The sequence below is a fragment of the Adelges cooleyi genome, unplaced genomic scaffold (assembly GCF_023614345.1).
Source record: "Adelges cooleyi isolate 19-005CV unplaced genomic scaffold, UGA_ACOO_1.1 ACOO_flye_CR_arks_rails_tigmint_CR_PRNA_376, whole genome shotgun sequence".
Lineage (NCBI taxonomy): Eukaryota > Metazoa > Arthropoda > Insecta > Hemiptera > Adelgidae > Adelges > Adelges cooleyi.
In genome coordinates, this window is record NW_026096053.1 from 7,652,017 (window position 1) to 7,672,868 (window position 20,852).

At 35.1% G+C, this 20,852-nt stretch overlaps 1 protein-coding gene across 2 annotated transcripts in view; it reads left to right on the forward strand.

The window, feature by feature from the left end:
* The window catches only part of LOC126840841 (protein vein), a 37,366-nt gene that overhangs the window by 14,705 nt on the left and 1,809 nt on the right, over positions 1–20,852 (forward strand). The window contains exons 2-6 of one of the 2 annotated variants that reach the window (XM_050576803.1): positions 13,712–13,871; positions 13,980–14,116; positions 18,377–18,485; positions 18,572–18,630; positions 20,112–20,194. In XM_050576803.1, the coding sequence (XP_050432760.1) occupies positions 13,712–13,871; positions 13,980–14,116; positions 18,377–18,485; positions 18,572–18,630; positions 20,112–20,194 (548 nt within the window). Of the gene's footprint in view, positions 1–13,711; positions 13,872–13,979; positions 14,117–18,376; positions 18,486–18,571; positions 18,631–20,064; positions 20,195–20,852 lie in introns of those variants that run through there. The other variant, XM_050576804.1, reaches the window with a different exon arrangement.

The following is a 20,852-nucleotide window of genomic DNA, read 5'->3' on the forward strand; positions in this document are numbered from 1 at the left end:
ATTATGGAGTTCAACGTCGATTGTGTTCGACATTTCGATCGTTAAACGTGAGGTGAATTTTATTGCCGATATAATTTTTTTTTTGTCGACCTTTGTCGATTTCCCATAATAGAAATCTCGTCATTCGTGGGGTTTGCGTGGAATTCGGAGTTTTCTTCGTGCGAGGTCCTTTGAGCGCGCGCTTGGGTTTTTTCGCGTAACGTCACGTTCTTGACGACCTTTTGGCCGTGTGTCGCACAATGACAACACGGGTACACCTATAATGCGTATGCACTTGAAAAGACTCCACACGAATTCCACGCGAGAATGCAATGCATACATATTATTATTATAACGACATAACCGAAGAGAGATTGGACCGCGTTGACACATTTATGTCGGACCGCGCCGCCGTCTCCGGTCGATTTGAACGCATGGCGATAATATTTTTCAAGTGCACAATTATTTAGAAATGTATTAAAATGAAAATAAACAAATCCAACGACACCGCATATGGTACGCCAGGAGGATACCCGTCGGTCAGACGACCGTTGTACGGATATATGCAATATAATACTATTACATTATGTCCACGAGCCGCATGAGTATAATAAGAAGTAGGTATAGTTGAAAAAAACTCGAAAATTACTCTACAAGATCTCGGAATCGTTCTGTTGCAACAAACAACGATACAACTAGATGATAGGTAGCCAACCGTGTGCTCCCTGGTTTAACTTCAGGTCGTCTACTAAATTGTTGAGTTTGTTTTTTATTCATGTTTTTAATACGCACGGGTCGACTTCTCGGTCTATTTCTTAGTATTACGGTTTCGTCAAGGTTATTCGCAAAACCCCCTCTCCCTACAACCGTTGTACAATACTTTTTCAATTTTATTTAAATAATCATAATAATGAGAAAAATAATGTCAATTTGCATTTTTTAGTACCAAAATAGAAAAAATTGTTTTTGTTTTTTGTGTTTTAAGTATGTCATATTTTTTTTTAATCGAAACGATAATTTTACTATAATAATTAGATAGTTTAATTTAGGTCAGACCGGCGTGGTATGGTGAGCTAACATATTTCAAATCCCTATGATAAAGCAATTTAATGACCACTAGTGCGCCTAGACCAAATGAGGTAGGTAATATTGGTCTAAAAAAAAACCCTTGATAAACAATGATTAACAAATATAGATCAATGTAAATGTCAATTTTCAAATAAAATAACAGTCAAATTTTTATTTTAATTAAATGCTATAAATAATAATTTGTTTTTGTGTTAATAAAATAAAAATTGCATTTTATACATTCATCCCGTTTGTTTATAATAACTATTCCACTCGACCCTAAGCGTTATGTCTATAATTTAAAATGTACCAAATTTACCAAACCTAACCTATCCGAACGCACCTACTTGATATATTCGTAAATAACCAAGGATAGTGTATAGTATATGTGATATAAAATTTAATTAAGAAAAAATTCTATTGAGTGAAATGACTGAGATTAGAAATATTAACATTAATAGGGTAGTACAGACCAAAAATTAAAATACAATTTTTACTGAGGCAATTGTCCATATTATAAAAGTAGTTTTCTTTCTTAACAACTACAACACCATAATATTATAATATCAATATTGTTATTTGCCAGTGGTCAACTAATTAACAGTGTTTCGTGGCACTGTCCAAAGATTCTTTAGTCATAGTATTATTATTAGCTTTAAAGTGTAAACACTATACAATATTGGATTTAATTAGTTTTCTTCGATATTGTCGTTATACTGTGTGTAGGTCTAGTAGGTACAACAGTCTGGTACACTTTGTACTCGATAAACATTATGCAATTTACGGTGACCGTCAACGCCGTTATCAGCAAACCAACACTGTATTAAACAACGTTATACTTAATTATAAGTCTGTATAATTATTATTATTATGTGTTTTCCATCACCATAGAAGAGCCTGTGTCTTAAACGATTTACACGAGAATGAATAACTGTTATTGTTATTTTTATTATTGTGTCTTAAAACGATACACCCGTTAATACTATTTCTATAATTAGCAAGGCGATCGTTAAAGGGCGTCGTATACGACATCCCTAGAGATATTATATTATTACAGTCTTATAACTGTTCTCATTTATTAAAAAAAAAAAACCAGCGCATTACTTGATTGGAGTTTGTTTTTAAACAGACATGAAAAACACGCTTTTGGCTTGGGCGCGTGTAAAGACTAGAAAGACTACCGGTGATGCGGTATATTATAATGGTATTTATATTATGTGTATAATATGTATACAGTGGCCTTATAGTAAAAACCGTGCACGTGGTCGTTTGGTCTCCGCCACCGCAACCGGAACCAATAGTTTTGCCATGGATTCTTACAAGGTGTCTTACTCATCGCAACAATATTTTATATTGTATAATAATAACTGCTCCGACATCATCAGAGAGAAAAATTATTCTATTAAATGATTATAAAGTGAGTAAGAAGTGTAATTTTTAAAAATTTCCTTTACAAAATGCTGTGAAAAAAATTCTAAAAATTCTGTTAACAGGGTTTTTTTTTGAAAACGAAGAGCGTTAATTCAGAAATAATTGGAGTTAAAGGTATTGTTTCAAAATTGATTATGGATTAACCCTTGTTTCCAGATATTTATATTATAAAAAACAAGTCATAAATTAAAAACAAATAAACAAACAGACATTTATGTTACTCCTTATTGTATGCATTTGTATGTCTTATTATTACTAAACAAAAACCTCGTATTTATGGTAAAAAAAAAAAGTTGGTATTAACTTTTTTTTTTGCAATTTTAGTTATAACTTTAGATTTTACCATAATATTCATTAAAATAAAATAGACAATCGCTCCGAGTGCGTGTTCAAGGGCCAGCCTGTACGCAATATCGAAATAATACAGCTATATAGTATGTAGTGTCGCATAGAAAGCGAACGGTCCCTTTACTGTAGTCGTCTCCTATCTTTACACTACTTGACCATCGTTTGCTGGCCACGTATCAAAAAACTCAGTTCTAAGTCGTAGGCCAAAAATAATATACCCACCCGGCGGCTTTACCTTTACGTCCTGTGACCGCGACAGTCGTACAAAAAAAAATATTTATTAACTGGGCCAGTGGAATGGAAAACGTGACGTTCTTCCAGTAGAAAATCTCCAACGACCAACGTACCTACTCTTTATATTATATAATATTGTATTGGGTGTATCGAACAATAATTCTCAACACGGGCAAATAACGTTTCTGATCATTTCTACGAGACTTAAAAACGTCCTAAAAGTATACTCGTTGAATTCGGTAATACATATTTAATATGCTAATAGATTTACGATAATGTTTTGTTGTGTTTATGTTAATAAGATTAAAATTAAACTATGAAAAATATTTATCAAATACATTTGTTTGATTTTATTAAACAATTTCACTTCTCTAAAATAACGATAGGAAGCCATTTATATTAATTATTAATAGAGATAGTACACTTTTGCTATTATCAGCCTCAAGAGGTTTTAATGGCCATCTCCTAGACACTTTTTAAATAGCTGAGGCCCACGTACCTAAAGCATAACTTCCACATCAGGTTTCCTTTTAACGTGCAAACTCAATTATCATCATGTGAGATCACAGTCATTATCGTTTTAGGTTTGCATCAGTAGTTTTTTTTTTTTAATTATTTTGTAAGTAAACGTGGTTATGTTCGGGTCGGTTTTGTTTAGCCAAAACGTTTAGCGCGAAAGCATCCAAGTATAGTTTAATAAATGATCGGGTTTTTATGCAAATATACAATTTTAGAAAATAATATTAATTATATTTACACTATATTGTGGTATGCAAAAGAAATGCAGGCGCCGGCCCGCCCATAAAGCGGCGTTAGTCTTATTATTATTGTTGTCGACGGGTATGACAAATGTGTACACAGCTCAAACGGCGGAAATCGCTATAGGATATTATTATTAAATCGTCATTATGATAATATTATAATATTATGTGTCGGATAAACGGTTTTCGGTGGCTAGACAAACGGAAATGTTGCGGACTAAACGATTTTCGAGTTTAGTCTCCTTATACCTACATAATAATATTATAATGCAAGTATAACGTGATATAGTACATTATACACGTGTATAATATATCGTTATAATATTATGTTTATTGCGTGCGAATTATGAGTCCGCGGCCAAGAAATAAATGAATGAAATCTAAGTACAAGAAAGCAATAGGACACGTCGCCGGCGTGTCAAAATCGCCCCCCCCCCTTTCCCCTCTTTGCAGTCGAGACATTCTCCTTCGAAAACGCTTATACGATGAAAAAAAATAATATCATACTTACACATATTGTAATAATAGTTAGATGTATGTTTTTTTAATACAATAAAAAATAAGATCAGTGCAGAAGAGTAATTGCAGAGGAGATATTGTGTCAATTAGGAGTAATGGGTGCGTTAAAATATAAAATGAAAATTAAATTCTTATTTTTGGATAACATTTTTTTTTTCTTAAACCAAGTTAAAATTATAAATCGTTTCTTTAAAGTCAGTAGAACATACCTATATGGACGCATCGTTTATTTAAAATAATAATGTATTGTATAACTCGGATAAAAAAAAATAATCTTGACAGTCTGTCAAATCCGAACTATCCGGAAAATCCGATAAATCCGCTTTTGATACATTTATTTTATGTATTTACCACAAGTTAAAATTAATTCAAGGCCGAAATTAGCTTATTACCAATTAGCATACATGTGAATGGCGCCGCTCAGTTTTCAGTACATTATTATAAAAAATAATGTAAAGCTATTAGCACCTTCGACACAATTATTATAAATATCTACTTGTGGGTCGCTGCATAAGAGTATAAGACATGTCTACTTAAAACAATATCAACACAATACTAATATCTAAGAACTTACCTCTAAGTATCGCTAAAATTCTGCAAAATGTTTTTATAATTTGACAAAACGTGACTGATGGTTTTTATTCTGCATTAATTGCCGAGTTCACGGGTCCAAAGGCGTTAGCTGTAGGCTCTTTATGAAACATTTTCTTACTTCATATAAATAAATATACATTAACATAGAAGAACCAATTGTTCGTGTCATTTGCTCAATCCGGTCGTGCCAATAATTATATTATTTTTGGAAGTACATATTTTATTCGGTATTTTTTTAATTCCATACTATCTCTAGCGCCAGTAAACCCTCCACGACAACAGCGGGAACGGCTTTACAATATAATAATAATATAAGCACCGAACTCTCGTTGTACATACTATGATTATTAATTTTGGGTGTTCCGGACACGGGAACCGGTTTTGGCGGGAAAATCTCCGCCGTAATATATAATATTTTTAATTATTATAATAATATGCATTGTAAAACAATATAATACGTATACCTATTAGAAATACTATATTATACGGCCTGGATAATATGACGACCGTTTTGGGCACCTACATTATATTATGAGTAATAATAATAACAATATTGTTGAGACTATAAGGCTGCTCTAGACGGTCGGTGGTAAAGAATAATATACATATAATATATAATAATATTATCATAAGAAGAAGGCGGTGGCAGGAGATCCGCGGCGCGCGTGTGGTCCCCCCGGACTTGTATGCTTATACTATATACGCACATGTAATATCATCAACTCAACAACGGTCGTTCCCCGCCGCCGGTAGCGACCACTTTATTCGATATTTATATATATGGAAACCTCTCGCTAATTATATACCGGTACCTAAGTGGACTGATAGCAAAGTAAAAAAAACACACACACAACAAAAAAAGTGAATATTTGCTAGTTTTTATGCGCTTTTTAATTATTGTTATCCGATAGTCCCTCGCTGCGTTTATCCTAAAACTAAAGTGAATAAAAAACGATTTTTTTTTTTTTGATTAAAAAGGGAAAGAAATCAAATAACCGCACGTCCAGCTCTGGCGTTGGCTCCCCTTAAAACTCGGCGCTGCTATTTCTGGAAATCGGTTTACAGCGGCGGCGACGGACGAGTAATAATGAGAAAAACCGCATACAAACACACATATACATACATATTACCATTGCGGTGCATGTTGGCTGGCGGCTCAACGTAAACACTCGGAGAGAGACTTTGGTCTGTGTTGTGTACCGTGTTTTTCGTATTTACGTTGCATTTTCTGGGCCAGACACGCTGTAAAAATATTTAAAATAATTATAAATTTTGTTAAAAAAAAAAGTGGCGTTTAACTTGAATCCTAGAAAAGTACCGGCGTGTCGCGCGCTACCAGTCGAGTCCTACCTTAGCGTTTACAAAACGTTCAGATGGGTTTCATATGGTCGACTAATACTTATACAATTGAAGTGGTAAGTATCAAATAAAGATGTTATTATTTTTTTTTATACAATTTTATAGAATAGCGAAATTGCTTATAAGTTTTCTTCAATAGGTTTTTTCAACAATTGATGAATAATTGGAAAACAAACACACGACAGAAATAGGATTTATTGATAAACCATATTATATAGTCAAAAACTTTCATAAGTTCAATTAAAATGGACAAGTTGGTGAAACAAATGTTTTTGTGATTATAGCTGATATAACTATAGCTGTACTGGTCCGGTACAGCCTTGCACCGCAGTCGTTTAAAATATATTGAAATTTATCGATTTTTGAACGTCTTTCGAGTGATGTCGAAATAAAAAACAAATAACATTTTCAAATTTACCGAGCTTTTTACACCAACATAATATATTTTTTTTTATATCATTTTTTTTAAACACCCTGATCGACTTTTCTCGTTTTAAGTCGATTCACGTTGTCTTCGACGTTTTTATTTTTTTGCTCGAATCAATCATTTCGTGAAATAAAAAATATAACGCTCGCGAACCCGAAGGGAGCTCCTAGATTTGGTTGTGGGGGTGAAAGGGGGGTGAGAAGGGCACCTGTACCTTATGGTACTATACCGTCGGACCGCGTTAAACTCTATAAAGTCACTACTTCTACAACTAATACTACTACTACACTATAATAATACCTAATACATAATATATATATTTATCAGGGACTCGGCGTCGCCTTGCGCAACGATAATTCCAAGGCCGCCGTGCACACCAAAAATGTCCAACATTCTTTTGCTCCGGTCTCGGCAACGATTTAAAAACGCGGCATACACACATACATACGTACATACATACATACATACATACATACATAAATACATACATATATTACATACGCACATATTTGATTGGCATCTGTCGTCTACGCGGTCCCGTCTTCTCCGTCTTCGTCGTCGTCATTAAAATGATCTCGACAGCGTCAGACGACCGCATAAATCTAAATCGCATATATTAATATAACATCTTGCGGACAATACGTACTATATATAATAAAGTGCCGCCGTCAAAGGACTGTATACAGCGGCAGATGACCAGAGCGAGAGAGAGAGAGACGAAAAGGGGAGGGTTGGACGGGCTAAGGTATTTTTTCGTTTATACGTCTGCGAAAAATGTTAATAGAGGCGTAGTAGAACAGCGTTTATGGCCAGCACTGCGAGCACTTGGACGCGACCCCGGGGTAAACGCCACACGGGCAAAGAAACGGTGGCGTGACAGACCAAGGATGACGACGAACGAGGCCGGGGCGCATAAATACTTTGGATAATAGAAATTCTCGTATTATAAAATATAATATCAAACGAGCGCGGACGGACGAGCAAAAAAAAAAAATAAATCACTTATAAAATGCAGGTATTTCGCCGATATCTGTAGGTACGATGAAACGACTTGCGCCGTCGCGCCGGTCTGTGCCGATTTTTTTTTCGGTTTGGAAGTACCGCATATTATCGTTATGGCCGTTGTCTTGGGTCTTTCGACAATAACATAGTCTAATCGAATAGTCGTTTCGAATAGAAGACTTTCGCCCGGCGACATGTCCAAGAGTGACTCTTATATGTTTCTAAAGTTCTTTTAAGCGATTTCTTCTTTTTGGCAACGTTAAACTGTTTAATTCGAGTCTATAACAAAATTAAATACAAATTTCCCTCGAAGAAAGCACATTCGATCATGAATTTCTGCTAATTTTCTATCTTACCTTATCAGCCGATTCTCCTTGTTTTTACATTTGACATATGTCCTTCTTCTCACTTTCACTTTCTTCTTTTTACATTTATATCACATCGATACCATCGACATGATCCTAGCCAAAAATACATTTTTATTATTCATGTCAAAAAAGGCTAACAAAGTGGGAAATCTGACTGTTAAAATCGTTTATTCAATATATGTGCACGCTAGATCTAATTTTTACACCTTTATCGCCTAGATAAGGGAAAGGATTGATGATATTTTTCGGTTTATCGACTGCAGATCGGTAGAGCGAATTCAAGACTGGATTTAAGAGGTTTTTTTTTCAATATTATGAACAATAATATTAAAGTTTTTAGTTTCTGAATTGTAATATTTCTGTCTCACAACAATAAATTATTCGTCAGTAGTAAATTGCTCAATAAACGGCGGAATAACAACTTGACACAGCAGATAGAATTGTGAATGTCTCGACAGTCTTTTTGGTGGGAAGTATTATTGTTATATATTTTTTTGTTTTTAATAATGTTATGTTTGAGCATAATAAAATAAATCCACCGGGATTAACCAGTAGTAATATTCGTTTTTGCTATTACATATGGTATATTTTTACTATCATATACCGACACAAGCACTTGTACCTGCACTGACGGCTAACGGATTCCCGTGCAACACGTATTTAAATCTAACCCAGTTTAAAACGATTTGAGCGGTTCGGCGGAAAGCATTAAAATATTCATGAATTTTATATTAGTAGTATTATTATATTATACAGCTACTGCTGTTGTTTGCCATAGTCGGACTATGTTTATTACATTAAAAACGAGCCGGTCGTAGGAAATTCTCTGCGATGGCGTTAAAAAAACAGTAATATTATTACATTATTATATACATATAATATACGGCACGCGTGAGACACGCTGTATTCATTTTTTTATTTATTTATTTATTTTTTTTTACTGGTTTCGAAAACGTCAAAAGGTTGTCATTAAGAGTAACACTCGTATTTTATATTAATTGGTGCTACACAACAAAGCTATTACCAATAAAAATATAATAGAACACCTATAATAATAACCGGTTGGATGGCGAATGAGTGTGTGTGTGCGTGTCGGCTACTTGGGCACTCCGACGGCCGTAGCACCAGCGGTGACAGGCGAGTTCAAATAATAGCTGTAGATAATAATAATAACAATAATAATACAAAATATATTATTATTATTCGTGTGCGGGTCATGGTACGCGACGATAAAAATAATTTACGGCTAAAAATAAAGGTAAAAAAAAAAAACAATAATATTGCGTTAATCGATCATAAATTATAAAAGTAGTCGAATTAAAAAAAATATATGATTTCTTAATTATTATTTTTAAATAATTATGTAAATTGTTATAATCCGAGTTTTCCGTTCGTCACTATAATTTATGTTTGTGATACAAACAGTATCATTGCCATAAATCGTTAAGCTGCTAGAACTTATTAAAAATAAATTTTAAAAAACATTTATACAAATAAAGATTAGGTAATTACTATTTGGTTATTTTTACAAGCTTTATTTTCATGATAAACTGTCTCGGCGATGGGTTTCCGGGAGGCTGCTTTCTGTTCTCGTAGAGTAGAACTCATAGGGGTATTTTTTTGGAATAGCATTATCTGTCTGGAAAGTTTACCAGCGTTTATGATGTTTTTTTTTAAATTAAGGCAAAGAATTCTCATTAGTTATAAAAATGTATCAGGTCGGCCCTAAGAAACAAAAATGGATATTTTATAATGGACATTATTTACTGTTGAAATACAACGGTGTCAACAATTTTTTTTTATTCCAAAAACTAATTTTGATTTTACATTGATATCGTGATGACTTTGTTATTTGTAAGGATAATAATTCTTGTAATATTTGAAGGGTTCGAAGACGAACAATGGTGTCAATATCAGTAGAACTCACTGGGTGAGGAGAAGAGATCCTAGAGGTGCTGTCTTTGAGAAATTATGGCCTTTTTGACGTTTATGGCTTTTATACTCGATGTCAAACGCGCGTACGACAACTAGGTCGCATCAGAAATTTTGACGGTTGACTTGACTTTATAACTTTAGTATGTTTAAGCCGAACGTTAATATTACAACAATTATTATTACTATAACTATACAATCGAATGTAATGTGTATGGTATGTAAACAACGACGTTAACGATTGTGCGTTCTGTGACGGCTAACAGCCATAAACATAAGAAATCTGCACAAGCTGAAAAACATACATAATAAACCGTCGTCAAATCCTACTAGTCTTTTATTTAGTATAGTTTTTTTTGACATCCGACTCTGTTGTTTGTTAACAAATTTGGAAACGACAGAGATCGTAAAAACAGCATATTATACACATGTAGAACTGTTTGGCGCGAGTACAGTACGGCGGTTGTATTGAATGAGTCACTTGCGACGTCTGGATGCACTGCCAAAACTAAAAAATAAAAATTACACCATAATTACAGTATTATTATGATGTAAATAAAACAATTTATACATAATGCAAGTCGAGTACATACAGAGATAAAATTACGGCGACGTTTAACAAACACGGCAATAGCATAGTATATGCGTATTACTGAGACATTTTCAGCTCATGTATCCGACTATTAAACTTTTGGGCATAGGCAATTTATTTGTACCAACCCCTCACTTATTGGTGGTTGATAATGATTTTTATCTCATACTAAATGGGAAAGACTTACCAGCTAATTGTTGGACTCTTAAAGCCCTATTTCTGAATAGTTTTCTTAATGGTACCTTAGTTTTTTATTATTAACTACAGCAAGTTAAAAATTTTAAATCTAATTATTTATAATACGTTATTTAATAATGATTAAATTTGAAAAAAATTAGTTAATTAAAAAAAAAGTTTTCAATTCCCGTTTACAAGCCTCAACGCATACTTATCATTTATGTTATTGTCACAGCAATAGGTCTGACAACATTAATAAAGCTATTTACGCTGTCGAGAGCCGATTGTGTTTTGGTCATCGGTGCGGTCTATTTTCGAAAAAGGGGTTCAGTGGTGTGCGTAGCGAAAGACAGATTGAGAAACAGAAAGGGATAGGAAAGACGTAATACGTTTTTTCTTTTTTCTACCACAAAAACAGGTGCTGTTGCTCACGACGGCCCGGGGAACTTGTGGACTTCTATTTTTGGGGGTGCCTGGTCGACAGTCCTCTTGTTTACGCCGTGCCCATGTGCGTTTTGTAAGCATTATATTATTGTTGTCGTCGATATTTTTTGTACTCAAGCCAAAATCCGAGCGGTGACACGGGCTCTTTCCCCCCGGCCCCCAGTACACCACGAGGAGCCGTCTCTACAAATACCACGGCCTCAGATGCTTCCGCAGCTATATATTACAGTATCTGATAAGACATCTGAAGACAAACGCTGGTTGTCGTGACGCAGTGATCCAGCACTCTAACAATTAACGTCTCTCGACCAATTTGGGTTTCGTAATTATCATTATTATAGTACGGTGGAGGGGGGGGGGGAGAGCGTTAAACCGAGCGGATAGCTTGAAACGGTGACTAAGACGTTATCGTGTAGAGCAAAAGGAGGAAATAAAACATACATCGGTACATATACATTTTGTCGACCCGACGTGCGACGCACGCAAGGGCCACCAAAATATGATGTCAAAAATATATCGTGTCTATTCTTTTACTGTAAAGTTAACAAAAAGCACAAGAATCGCGCCACTACCGCCCGCCCGTTCCTCCAAGGCGGCACACCTGCGCTATTAACGCCGGCCCGTTGACGTTACCGATCATCGATAGATCTTCGTCGGAGGCCACCGAGGTTACCCATAATATCTCATATATATATATATTATATGTATATACATGTAATATGCGCGGTGTGTATAGTACAATACAACAAAAACCGAGTCCACATACGGCCCGTGTGTGTGTGTGTGTTTGTAAAGTGAAGAGAGCCACTTGCCATAGTCGGCGTTTAGAGCACAACCGGACAGTTGTAGCCCCCATACATAGGCAAACGACAAAATATTCCCATCATCTCGGTGTAGCGGTGGCGGCGACGACGACGACCACGGTCCTACATTATATATTATAGGCATATCTATCTTTCTCTCTCTCTCTCTCTCTCTCTCTCTCTCTCTCTCTCTGGCTACCTCATATCAGCGCGACCGGGGTTTAGCCAACCCGCCTTAGGCGATGGACGGTGCATTACAAAACTTGTATATGTAAGGTATGTCCACCGTGCGTGGTAAGATGAAATGTACGGTAGGAGAGGAAAAGACAACGGTCGAGCCACGCCCTTACGTTACATAGTACGCGGTAGCCACAAGGGCATTTGCAGATTTTTATCTATCTCGCTTTAGTATCCGGGCAAAAAAGCTTTGGTCCTAAACGTCGAAATAACGTACCCGTCAGGGAAATGAAATTGGGGGGAGGGAGGATGAGAGGGGATATTATCTCAACTCGCCGACAACAATCCGGGGTCAAGGATCCGCTCACAAGCCTCGCCGTCAAAGATGGGCATACGGTTTTTGCGGTCGCACGTATTCATACACACATACACACACATAGTATGTACAATGTAGGACAGACGGAGAAAGAACGGTTTCCGTATAGTCGTCTGCCTCTTTGATAAACCGCGTCACGTATGTCCCGAAGACTCCTGTGAAGTCCAGGTTTACTATACGTACGCACACGCGTCCTTGCTCCAAGTATAGGTATATACATACAATAATAAAACAACGCGTACCTCCCTCGAATTATTATTATTATTATTGTTATTTGTTGTATGTTATATGTTATAAAATAAGTTTAACAAAAACGCTTATTAGTACCCGGGTCGCCGGATCTGCAACTGTTAACGGAGCGAAGGGTGATTCGATTGCAATGGCGTTGTCAGTACAAACTACAATCGACGACCTGACCTAACCTAACCTCGAATAAATATAGTTATAAAGCTCGTGAATATATGTAAAACGGCGGCAATTCCGCCGCAAAAGGAACATAATATAATAGTAATTCGGAGCAAGTTGTGACATGTGTGTGTGTGTGTCTGCGAGAGATGAGTAGACGCGTGAGAGCAGACGGGCGTGTGCGCCTTAAAAGGTATCGATGGCTTATCGCTACTATGTGCGATCGAAGGAATGTCGCTACAGCAAGTATATGTCACGGATCCGAATGTTTCTAAATTACCCTCTGATTTGCCGTCTCAAAGTGTCGTAAAATATATCAACGTGCATCACGTTTATTGTCCACTCGGATGCGCCGTGATCTAGTTTTGTATGCGCCGACAGTCCCATATATCCCACACAGCATAACCCTTAGCCTACAACGAGTCCGAGACGCTCGCTTTGGAAGTTTCTTCGTCTCCGAATGTCCTGTCCTGACCTATCGAGACTCCAATTGAGAATTCCAGAAGGTACACAACCCCTGGGGATTCCTTATAACGGGCAATGTACTAATTTCTGCGGACACATTGACACGAGTAAATATCCGCTCTTAGTCACTCCTATCCGTGATCCGTCCTACTGAGGATTCCCTAGAATCACGTTGTTTATTATGAGGGTTTAGTCTCTTAACCGGAATACCGCATCGTTTAATGTGCGTAATTTATTTGTTTGTTTACAGTCAAACCGATCAGCGTGTGGGGACTTCATAACACCACTCTGAAAGCCAAGAACGCCTTGAAATTGATGTGCAGAGCGAGCGGCAACCCTATGCCAGCGCTACAATGGTTCAAAGACGGCGTACCGATTTTAGTAGGCAGACGGAGGATCCAATACAAAAAGTAACGAAAAGCTTACGGTCTCAAATATTTGCCTATAATTACTTTATATTTTTACTCTATAATAGTAAAAACTTCAAATTTATAAATATATATGTATATTTTTTTTAGGAAAAGATCCATGCTTGTCATACCAAGGGTAAGGACAGAAGACAGTGGAAAGTACGAGTGCAGAGGCACTGGAGTGCAAACCGGCCACGTTGCTATTTCGTCGGCTCAAGTCATAGTTAATTCCAAACCGGACAACAGTAAGCACCAACGATTAACGATATTATTTACTAATAGTACACAATATATAAATAATATAAATATAGTGGCCCGTCCATTGTGGTCATAACTTGTACATATCGTTCCCTTTTTCAAGCCAGTACATAATACATTGATGCCCCCCCCCCCCACTGTTGATTTTGGGAATAATTAATGACGAAATAACTAAAATCCTTCGGAAAGAGTATACTACACCTAACAGACCTCGAAGAACGCTAGCAGATTTTGTTCACATATTGAGCCGCCTGAGTAATTATTAACAAATTCTCTGTATTGGTGTAGACAGTCTCTCATCGATAATTGACAAACAATAGTCAACTACTAGTGAACAAATTCATATGCAAACGGTGTTTTGCACGACGACGTTTTTTTGGCCAGACGTTTCGATTATAAACAAATCCGTGGGTTTTATAGTAAACAAATAATATAATGATTATTATGTTCCGAAGACCGAATTAGATTTTCGATCAAGGCAACGTTCAAAGGTCTTAGTAATCGAAATTCGATTGACCGTTTGCCAAACGGCGAAACGGTGGCGTATTGAGTGTTTACACAAAATTTTAATTTAATTGTAAAAAAAATCGTTGCATACTGCAGTCTATCATAATTATTGTTTCACTGTAAACTTAAAATTTAAAAAAGAACCCGTTTGACCATAAACTTATTAATACCCGTGAAATAATAACAAAGTTTAAATGAGAAAATACATAAGGATTATTATACAAAGCAGTATTGATCACAAATACCTATTTTATTTTTTTGGTCTATTTAACATTTATTTCACATATTCTGTAGACTGTAAGCAGTATTTAAAATCTAAAATATTGTTTCTAAAACTGTTACACTGGTTAGAACAACAAATTGTTTTTCTACTTTTAGTTGCATAGTATCTAACGTATCCTTAACCATTTCCCGCAAAAGGAATAAAAACGGTTTCTTTAGTTTTTTTTTAATGGCAAAGATACGGTTTCTGATCTATAGACTAACTAACCTTCCGGCTTCCAGACAAATGAAAATGTATGTATCGAAGGGTGAGGGGAACCTCCCTGAATTTGTTTTATTTATTCGCGATACTCGATGTAAGAAATTCTAAAATCCGAGACTCTATCGATAGATATGTACATTTTGGCCATTTTTGTTGTTATTTGTTGATGATTTCACTATCAGTTATTCCGTGGACAATTAGCAGAGGGTGTTTGCGAGGCTTTCGACGTCGGTGCCGGGATGAGTTGTAGGAGACAGAAAAGGGCGGGGGAGGCGCTTGCACTGGTCAGACTCGTATTACGTGTGGGGTCGTTCATCGCGGTGGCCGTTTTCTGGCTCGCGCTCGCACACACAATATAATAATAATATATACACACCATCTGCCGTTTGGTGTGTTTCAATCAATGTGAGAATACTCGTACGTGCTCGGTCCACTCCCAATACGGCTAATACGAGTAATAACGCGCGTACAACGTGCACAGAAATAAAATAATTTTTTTTTTTTTTTACCTTCCTCCTTTCGAAAACGCCTACGGGTTTTTTAATCGGTCCACGACGTACCGCGCAAATGTAATACTAATACTAATAAATAATAATAATTGTAATTGGTCATATATTATGGAACGGCCGACGTCGACGAGCCAGGGCGGCTCTAGGCAACTGGACGGATGTAAAAAATGCCGGTACAGCGAGATTGAGGCATAGCCTAGGGGAAAATGTATAATAAATATTGCAAAAAAAAAAAATCTATAAAACTACTAATATTTTTACACATAAAGTGTCTCACGTCAAACTGTTCACTCTGCGTACATTTCTGTCTGAAAACACTCATACGGAAACGATAAGTACACAATTTGTATAATAAATTATAATGTGTATGTAATGGCGTTTTCGGTTATTTCGGGCGGATTTTCATAAATTAAAAAAAAAAATTGACAATTTGTGTAAAACTTGTAAAATATTATTATCAGTTTCATTGGCTGATCTTAAGTTCTAAAGCTATACCTGAAAAGGTGGAATAAAAAAAATTACTGCCCCTTCTGAAGAAAAAGGTTAGTTTCTTACTGTATACCGCTAGAACTGTTTCTAAAAAGTATCCCATTTTTCTAAAAGTTCAATAGTTTCAAAGGTGTTGTAGTTTTGAGATGAAAATGTCGGGTGTTTTACGTTTTTTTTTTTTTATTTGAATTTGAAGGAAAGAGATAATATTTTTTTTTATTTTTGGCCTTTTAGAGTACCTTTTGGGTACAATTTCTGATATACAAACTTTCTATATGAAGAAATTCGCCTCGCGTTTTGAAATATATTCTGGAACCCAGGCTTAAATGTAGAAAATAAAATTAAAAAATACTTCATTGTAAAAAAAAAATTACTTTCTCGACTACTCATCGAGGCTAAAACATGTCATTACAACGCGTTTTCAGCTAACCTAACCTAACCTTTGACTTTGAACTTATGTTGTTTCCGGTCAAAGATCATCGCGCGATACCACCCGATATTTGGTAAAACGAGGTTAACCAAAGATTGAGAGAGAGAGAGAAATACAAGTTACATTAGTTCCTCTGTTGCTTTGCGCCGTAGTAAGATCGTTAAACGACGATCTGATCTTAGGGCCTGGGGATAAATAACCCACAGTTTACTGCACACACACACACACTCAGTGGTATTGTCTAATTCGAAAAAGGGTTGTTGCAAACCACTAATTAACTTTGATGATTAAATTTGTGTGTGGGAAAAATAATCCGTCCACAACTCGTTCGAAATTACAAAAAAACAGGATCGATAAACTCGGGATCAATATTTTTTTTCAATATATTTCTGGAGTCGGTAAAATTTGATAGCTTTTAAACCCCTCCATTGTGGTAGGAGTTTTTTTATATTTAATATTATTGAGTATATAATATTGAATATTCAAAATGATATCGTTCAAACTTCAAAGTTTAGACACGCGCCTGAGATTATATTGTAGGACTATAACTATTACAGTAGGACTTGGGTAGGATAACTGAGAGCATACAATATTCCTATAATCTTTTTCCTCGTTTATATAAAAAAAAACAATTACAGTTATAGTATTTGTTACACATTCTTTATTAATAAATTGTAGCCTAAAACTTTGACGATTTTTTTGAGGGTGTGAGACAAGTGCACTTGACATACTATATCGTTTTAGATTTAATATGAAAATCGCCCAACTCTGGTGTTCCATCGGTAGGTATCGATGCGGTGGTACACGAGTCACTTGGGCGGCCAAGAAAGAGAAGGAGGCGACCAGACTTATAGGCGAGATTCAATAATGTAAACAATCCATCAAGGAGGCCGGCCCGACCGGCGGTTAATTGGGTTATCCTCGGGCTGTTTGCGTGCGGCATCACACACACCGGTTATAATATTATGCTCTCTGTGGCCGCTCTTTGCCTTGTGTTTTACTACTATATAGTCAAAAAAGCAATAACACGTAGTAACGTGAACTGCTATAATATACTCATCATCACTGTCGTTTTTTTTTTATCTTTATTCGTTTTCTCTGTAGGTACATTCCGCCAGGAATCCCAAAGCGATATAGACATTTTACCTATTAAATGCACACAACAGCCAACTCGTGGACCCCCGAGTTGGACGTATATGCTACTAGAATCTTATCGGATTGTTCAAGCTATCCCTATGTTTTTCTCTCTCTGGCATATATGTTTACGGTTTCATCGATCGTCGTTGTATACACCACTGTCCGTTATCGGTACGCTCTAATACGTTTACAAAAAGGCCAATGTCGACATTTTGGAAAAGTCGTTTTGACTGTTAAACATGTCTAATCAATCTCTCCAATAGTGTTAACATCCTCTATAACAGTGCTCGAAAAATGGCACTCCCAACTTCAAAAACTGGAGAGTTCGTCGAAATAATATACTATAGGGTGAAAGAAGGTATTTTCGTGGCATAAGCAATTTCGTGATATAGTTTGTTTGATCGTATCGCGTAATTTCCTAATAGAAAATTGTCTTAAAAATCACACTGATTGTTAAATAACAGTTATTTTAACAATCAGTGTGATTTTCAAGACAATTTTCTAATAGGGAATTACGCGATACGATCAAACAAACTATATCACGAAATTGCTTATGCCACGAAAATACCTTCCTTCACCCTACTGTCAATTTTCAAAATTTTACAAAGTTACCGCCGCAAAGTCGCACCTCTAGCAATACTTGACCTTTTCAGTTTATGTGTAATTTTGTAATTTTTTTTTTCATTTACAGCGACAGCCTTGTGGCCGTTGGTCGGCGGTCCCTGTCCGGCAGATCTCGTCTATTGTTTGAATGGAGGCACGTGCACGTTCTACGAAACCATCGGAGAACTCGTGTGCCAGTAAGTATATAAACGAAAAATATAAAACAGTAATTTCATCTAAAATTATGAACATTTCACTAACAAGACCATCCGTACGGTTATAGGTGCGCCGAAGGCTTCAAAGGCCAACGATGTGAGAACAAAGACATTGTTAACAAAAGCAGTATGTATGCCCCGTCTTTGCCTTATTTCTGTACACTAGGCTTATCCGGATCCTATTACTGTCGTTAGGTTTATTATAATTATTATACGCAAATTTAATTCAGTATATATATATATTGATACAAATATACATATATTATTTTTTAACTATCGAAATTAATTCAAAATTTTTACCAAAGATTTTTTTTTAAATTTAGTAAATTTATTTCCTGGGCTGAAAAGTGTTATAATCAAATTCTAATTTTTTTTGTGTACATACTATACCATTTGTATATTATATATATTTTTTTATCAAAATTTATTTATTATTATTATTATTTATATGAATATTATTATGATTTTTTTTTTTTTTGGATCACTTACATCTAGTCATCAGTCCTATATAAATTTTACTTGAGTGTAAAGTTTAAAAAAAAATTCACGAAATTATTTTGCGGATTATTATTATTATTTAAAAATTTATTTTTATTTATACTTTATTCAATATTTATTTTTGATATAATACAAAATTATTGTGTAAATAAAATGACTTGTACAGTATTCTGATAAAAAAAAAGGTGAACAGTCTTTTTATTTTGCTTTTTTATTTTATAAATTATTACTATTATTATTTTTATTATTATTATTATTATTATTTTATTATGAAAATTATTTTCTTTTTGGTTCATTTGTGTCATATAAGCTTCCTATTTTCTTTGCCAAGTTGTATATATTTATTATACAGTTATGTACGAAGGAACGGAGCAAATTAATAACTTGTAGCCAACGAACAGCCACTGCATATTATATTATGTTTTATTTTCGCTTTTTACTTCTCTTTTGGAAGTGGCGGGTGATGATATGTGTACAAAAAAAACTATCTTTCCCAAAATTATTTCATGCAATTTTTTACACACGAACTGGACGAGTCATTTGAATCGGTCCCAAACATACACAAGGTAATAATATAATTCAAATTAACAAAAAAAAAAAAGCAAAACAAATTATTACCGAATGCAACAATATCTATTCATGTTTTGCTTTGAATAACCAACATTATTACTAACATGCTAACATAATCATTAAGATTCATTGCCGTAGTCTGCTTACACTAACAATAAGGGTTTTTCTTTTTACTCAAATTCAATTCATCAAGCCCAATCTTAATCCTGGACGGTACCAATAGTAATACAAAAAGCACGTGTAATACGCATTTTTTATCACAATAGTATTATTATTTTTGTCGTTTCACGCAATTATTGTTTTTTTTCGTTTAAATTGAATACCGAATTATAAACCTATTATTATTATTGAAATCGCCCATGGTGTATACTATTTGTAGAATTCGCTGTAGGTGATATTATAATAGACAGAATAATAATATATGATCGCTGTATTGTTTGTTTGGATGTACATATGCATTATACCGATCATTATTGTTTAATGTTTTTTGCAGTTTGATCGTATACAGTACACGGTGGGGGTGTGGATTTTTGTTTGCAGATTCCAAAAACAAGAAACAAAACACCGTTGAGAGCGATGCGAACCATTTCGGCTGGCGGCGCGCTGATACCTTCTTGTTATCAGTAAGTAGAACTCGGTTAATGCCGAATTGATAACAACAATATCAATTGGGATTAGACAAATTAAATTTCTTAATCCTCCCTTCTTTCCCAAAAATAATAGATGTGTAGTTCTAGGCTTCACTAAAGTCAAACGATCTCTGTTAAGTCGTAATTTCTGTGCCAAGTGTGATACATGTCAGACACACTGCCCAAAGCACTTCGCCAAAATATTTTAACTCATTGATAATTTATGATGAAACGGTACATCCATTTGGTTTAGATATTAAACTGAACGTTACTTTTGATTATTTTACTAATCTGATGTTTTTTTTTTCATTCCCTACTAATGAAAATAGTTATTGAGTTTTCCATAGACACTTCACCAAATAGTACATAGACTATATTAAGCTATCTACAACTTATTTTCACATAACCACATCAAATTAGGAACACAAGTTATTATTTCTATGAACGTCCAAATAAAAAACAAGCATTAAAAATGCTTGGCGACAAACGCGTTACTAGATAAATCCTAGTATGATTTGGCACCAGCTAGAAGTATATTAAAATCCCATGTTATGTTCATGCGAGTACGCACTGCTTAGTTTTAATTTTATTTATTATGACCTTACGGACCAAGCCAAAAGTTGTACGAGGTTCTTTAATCATTATTTTTTTT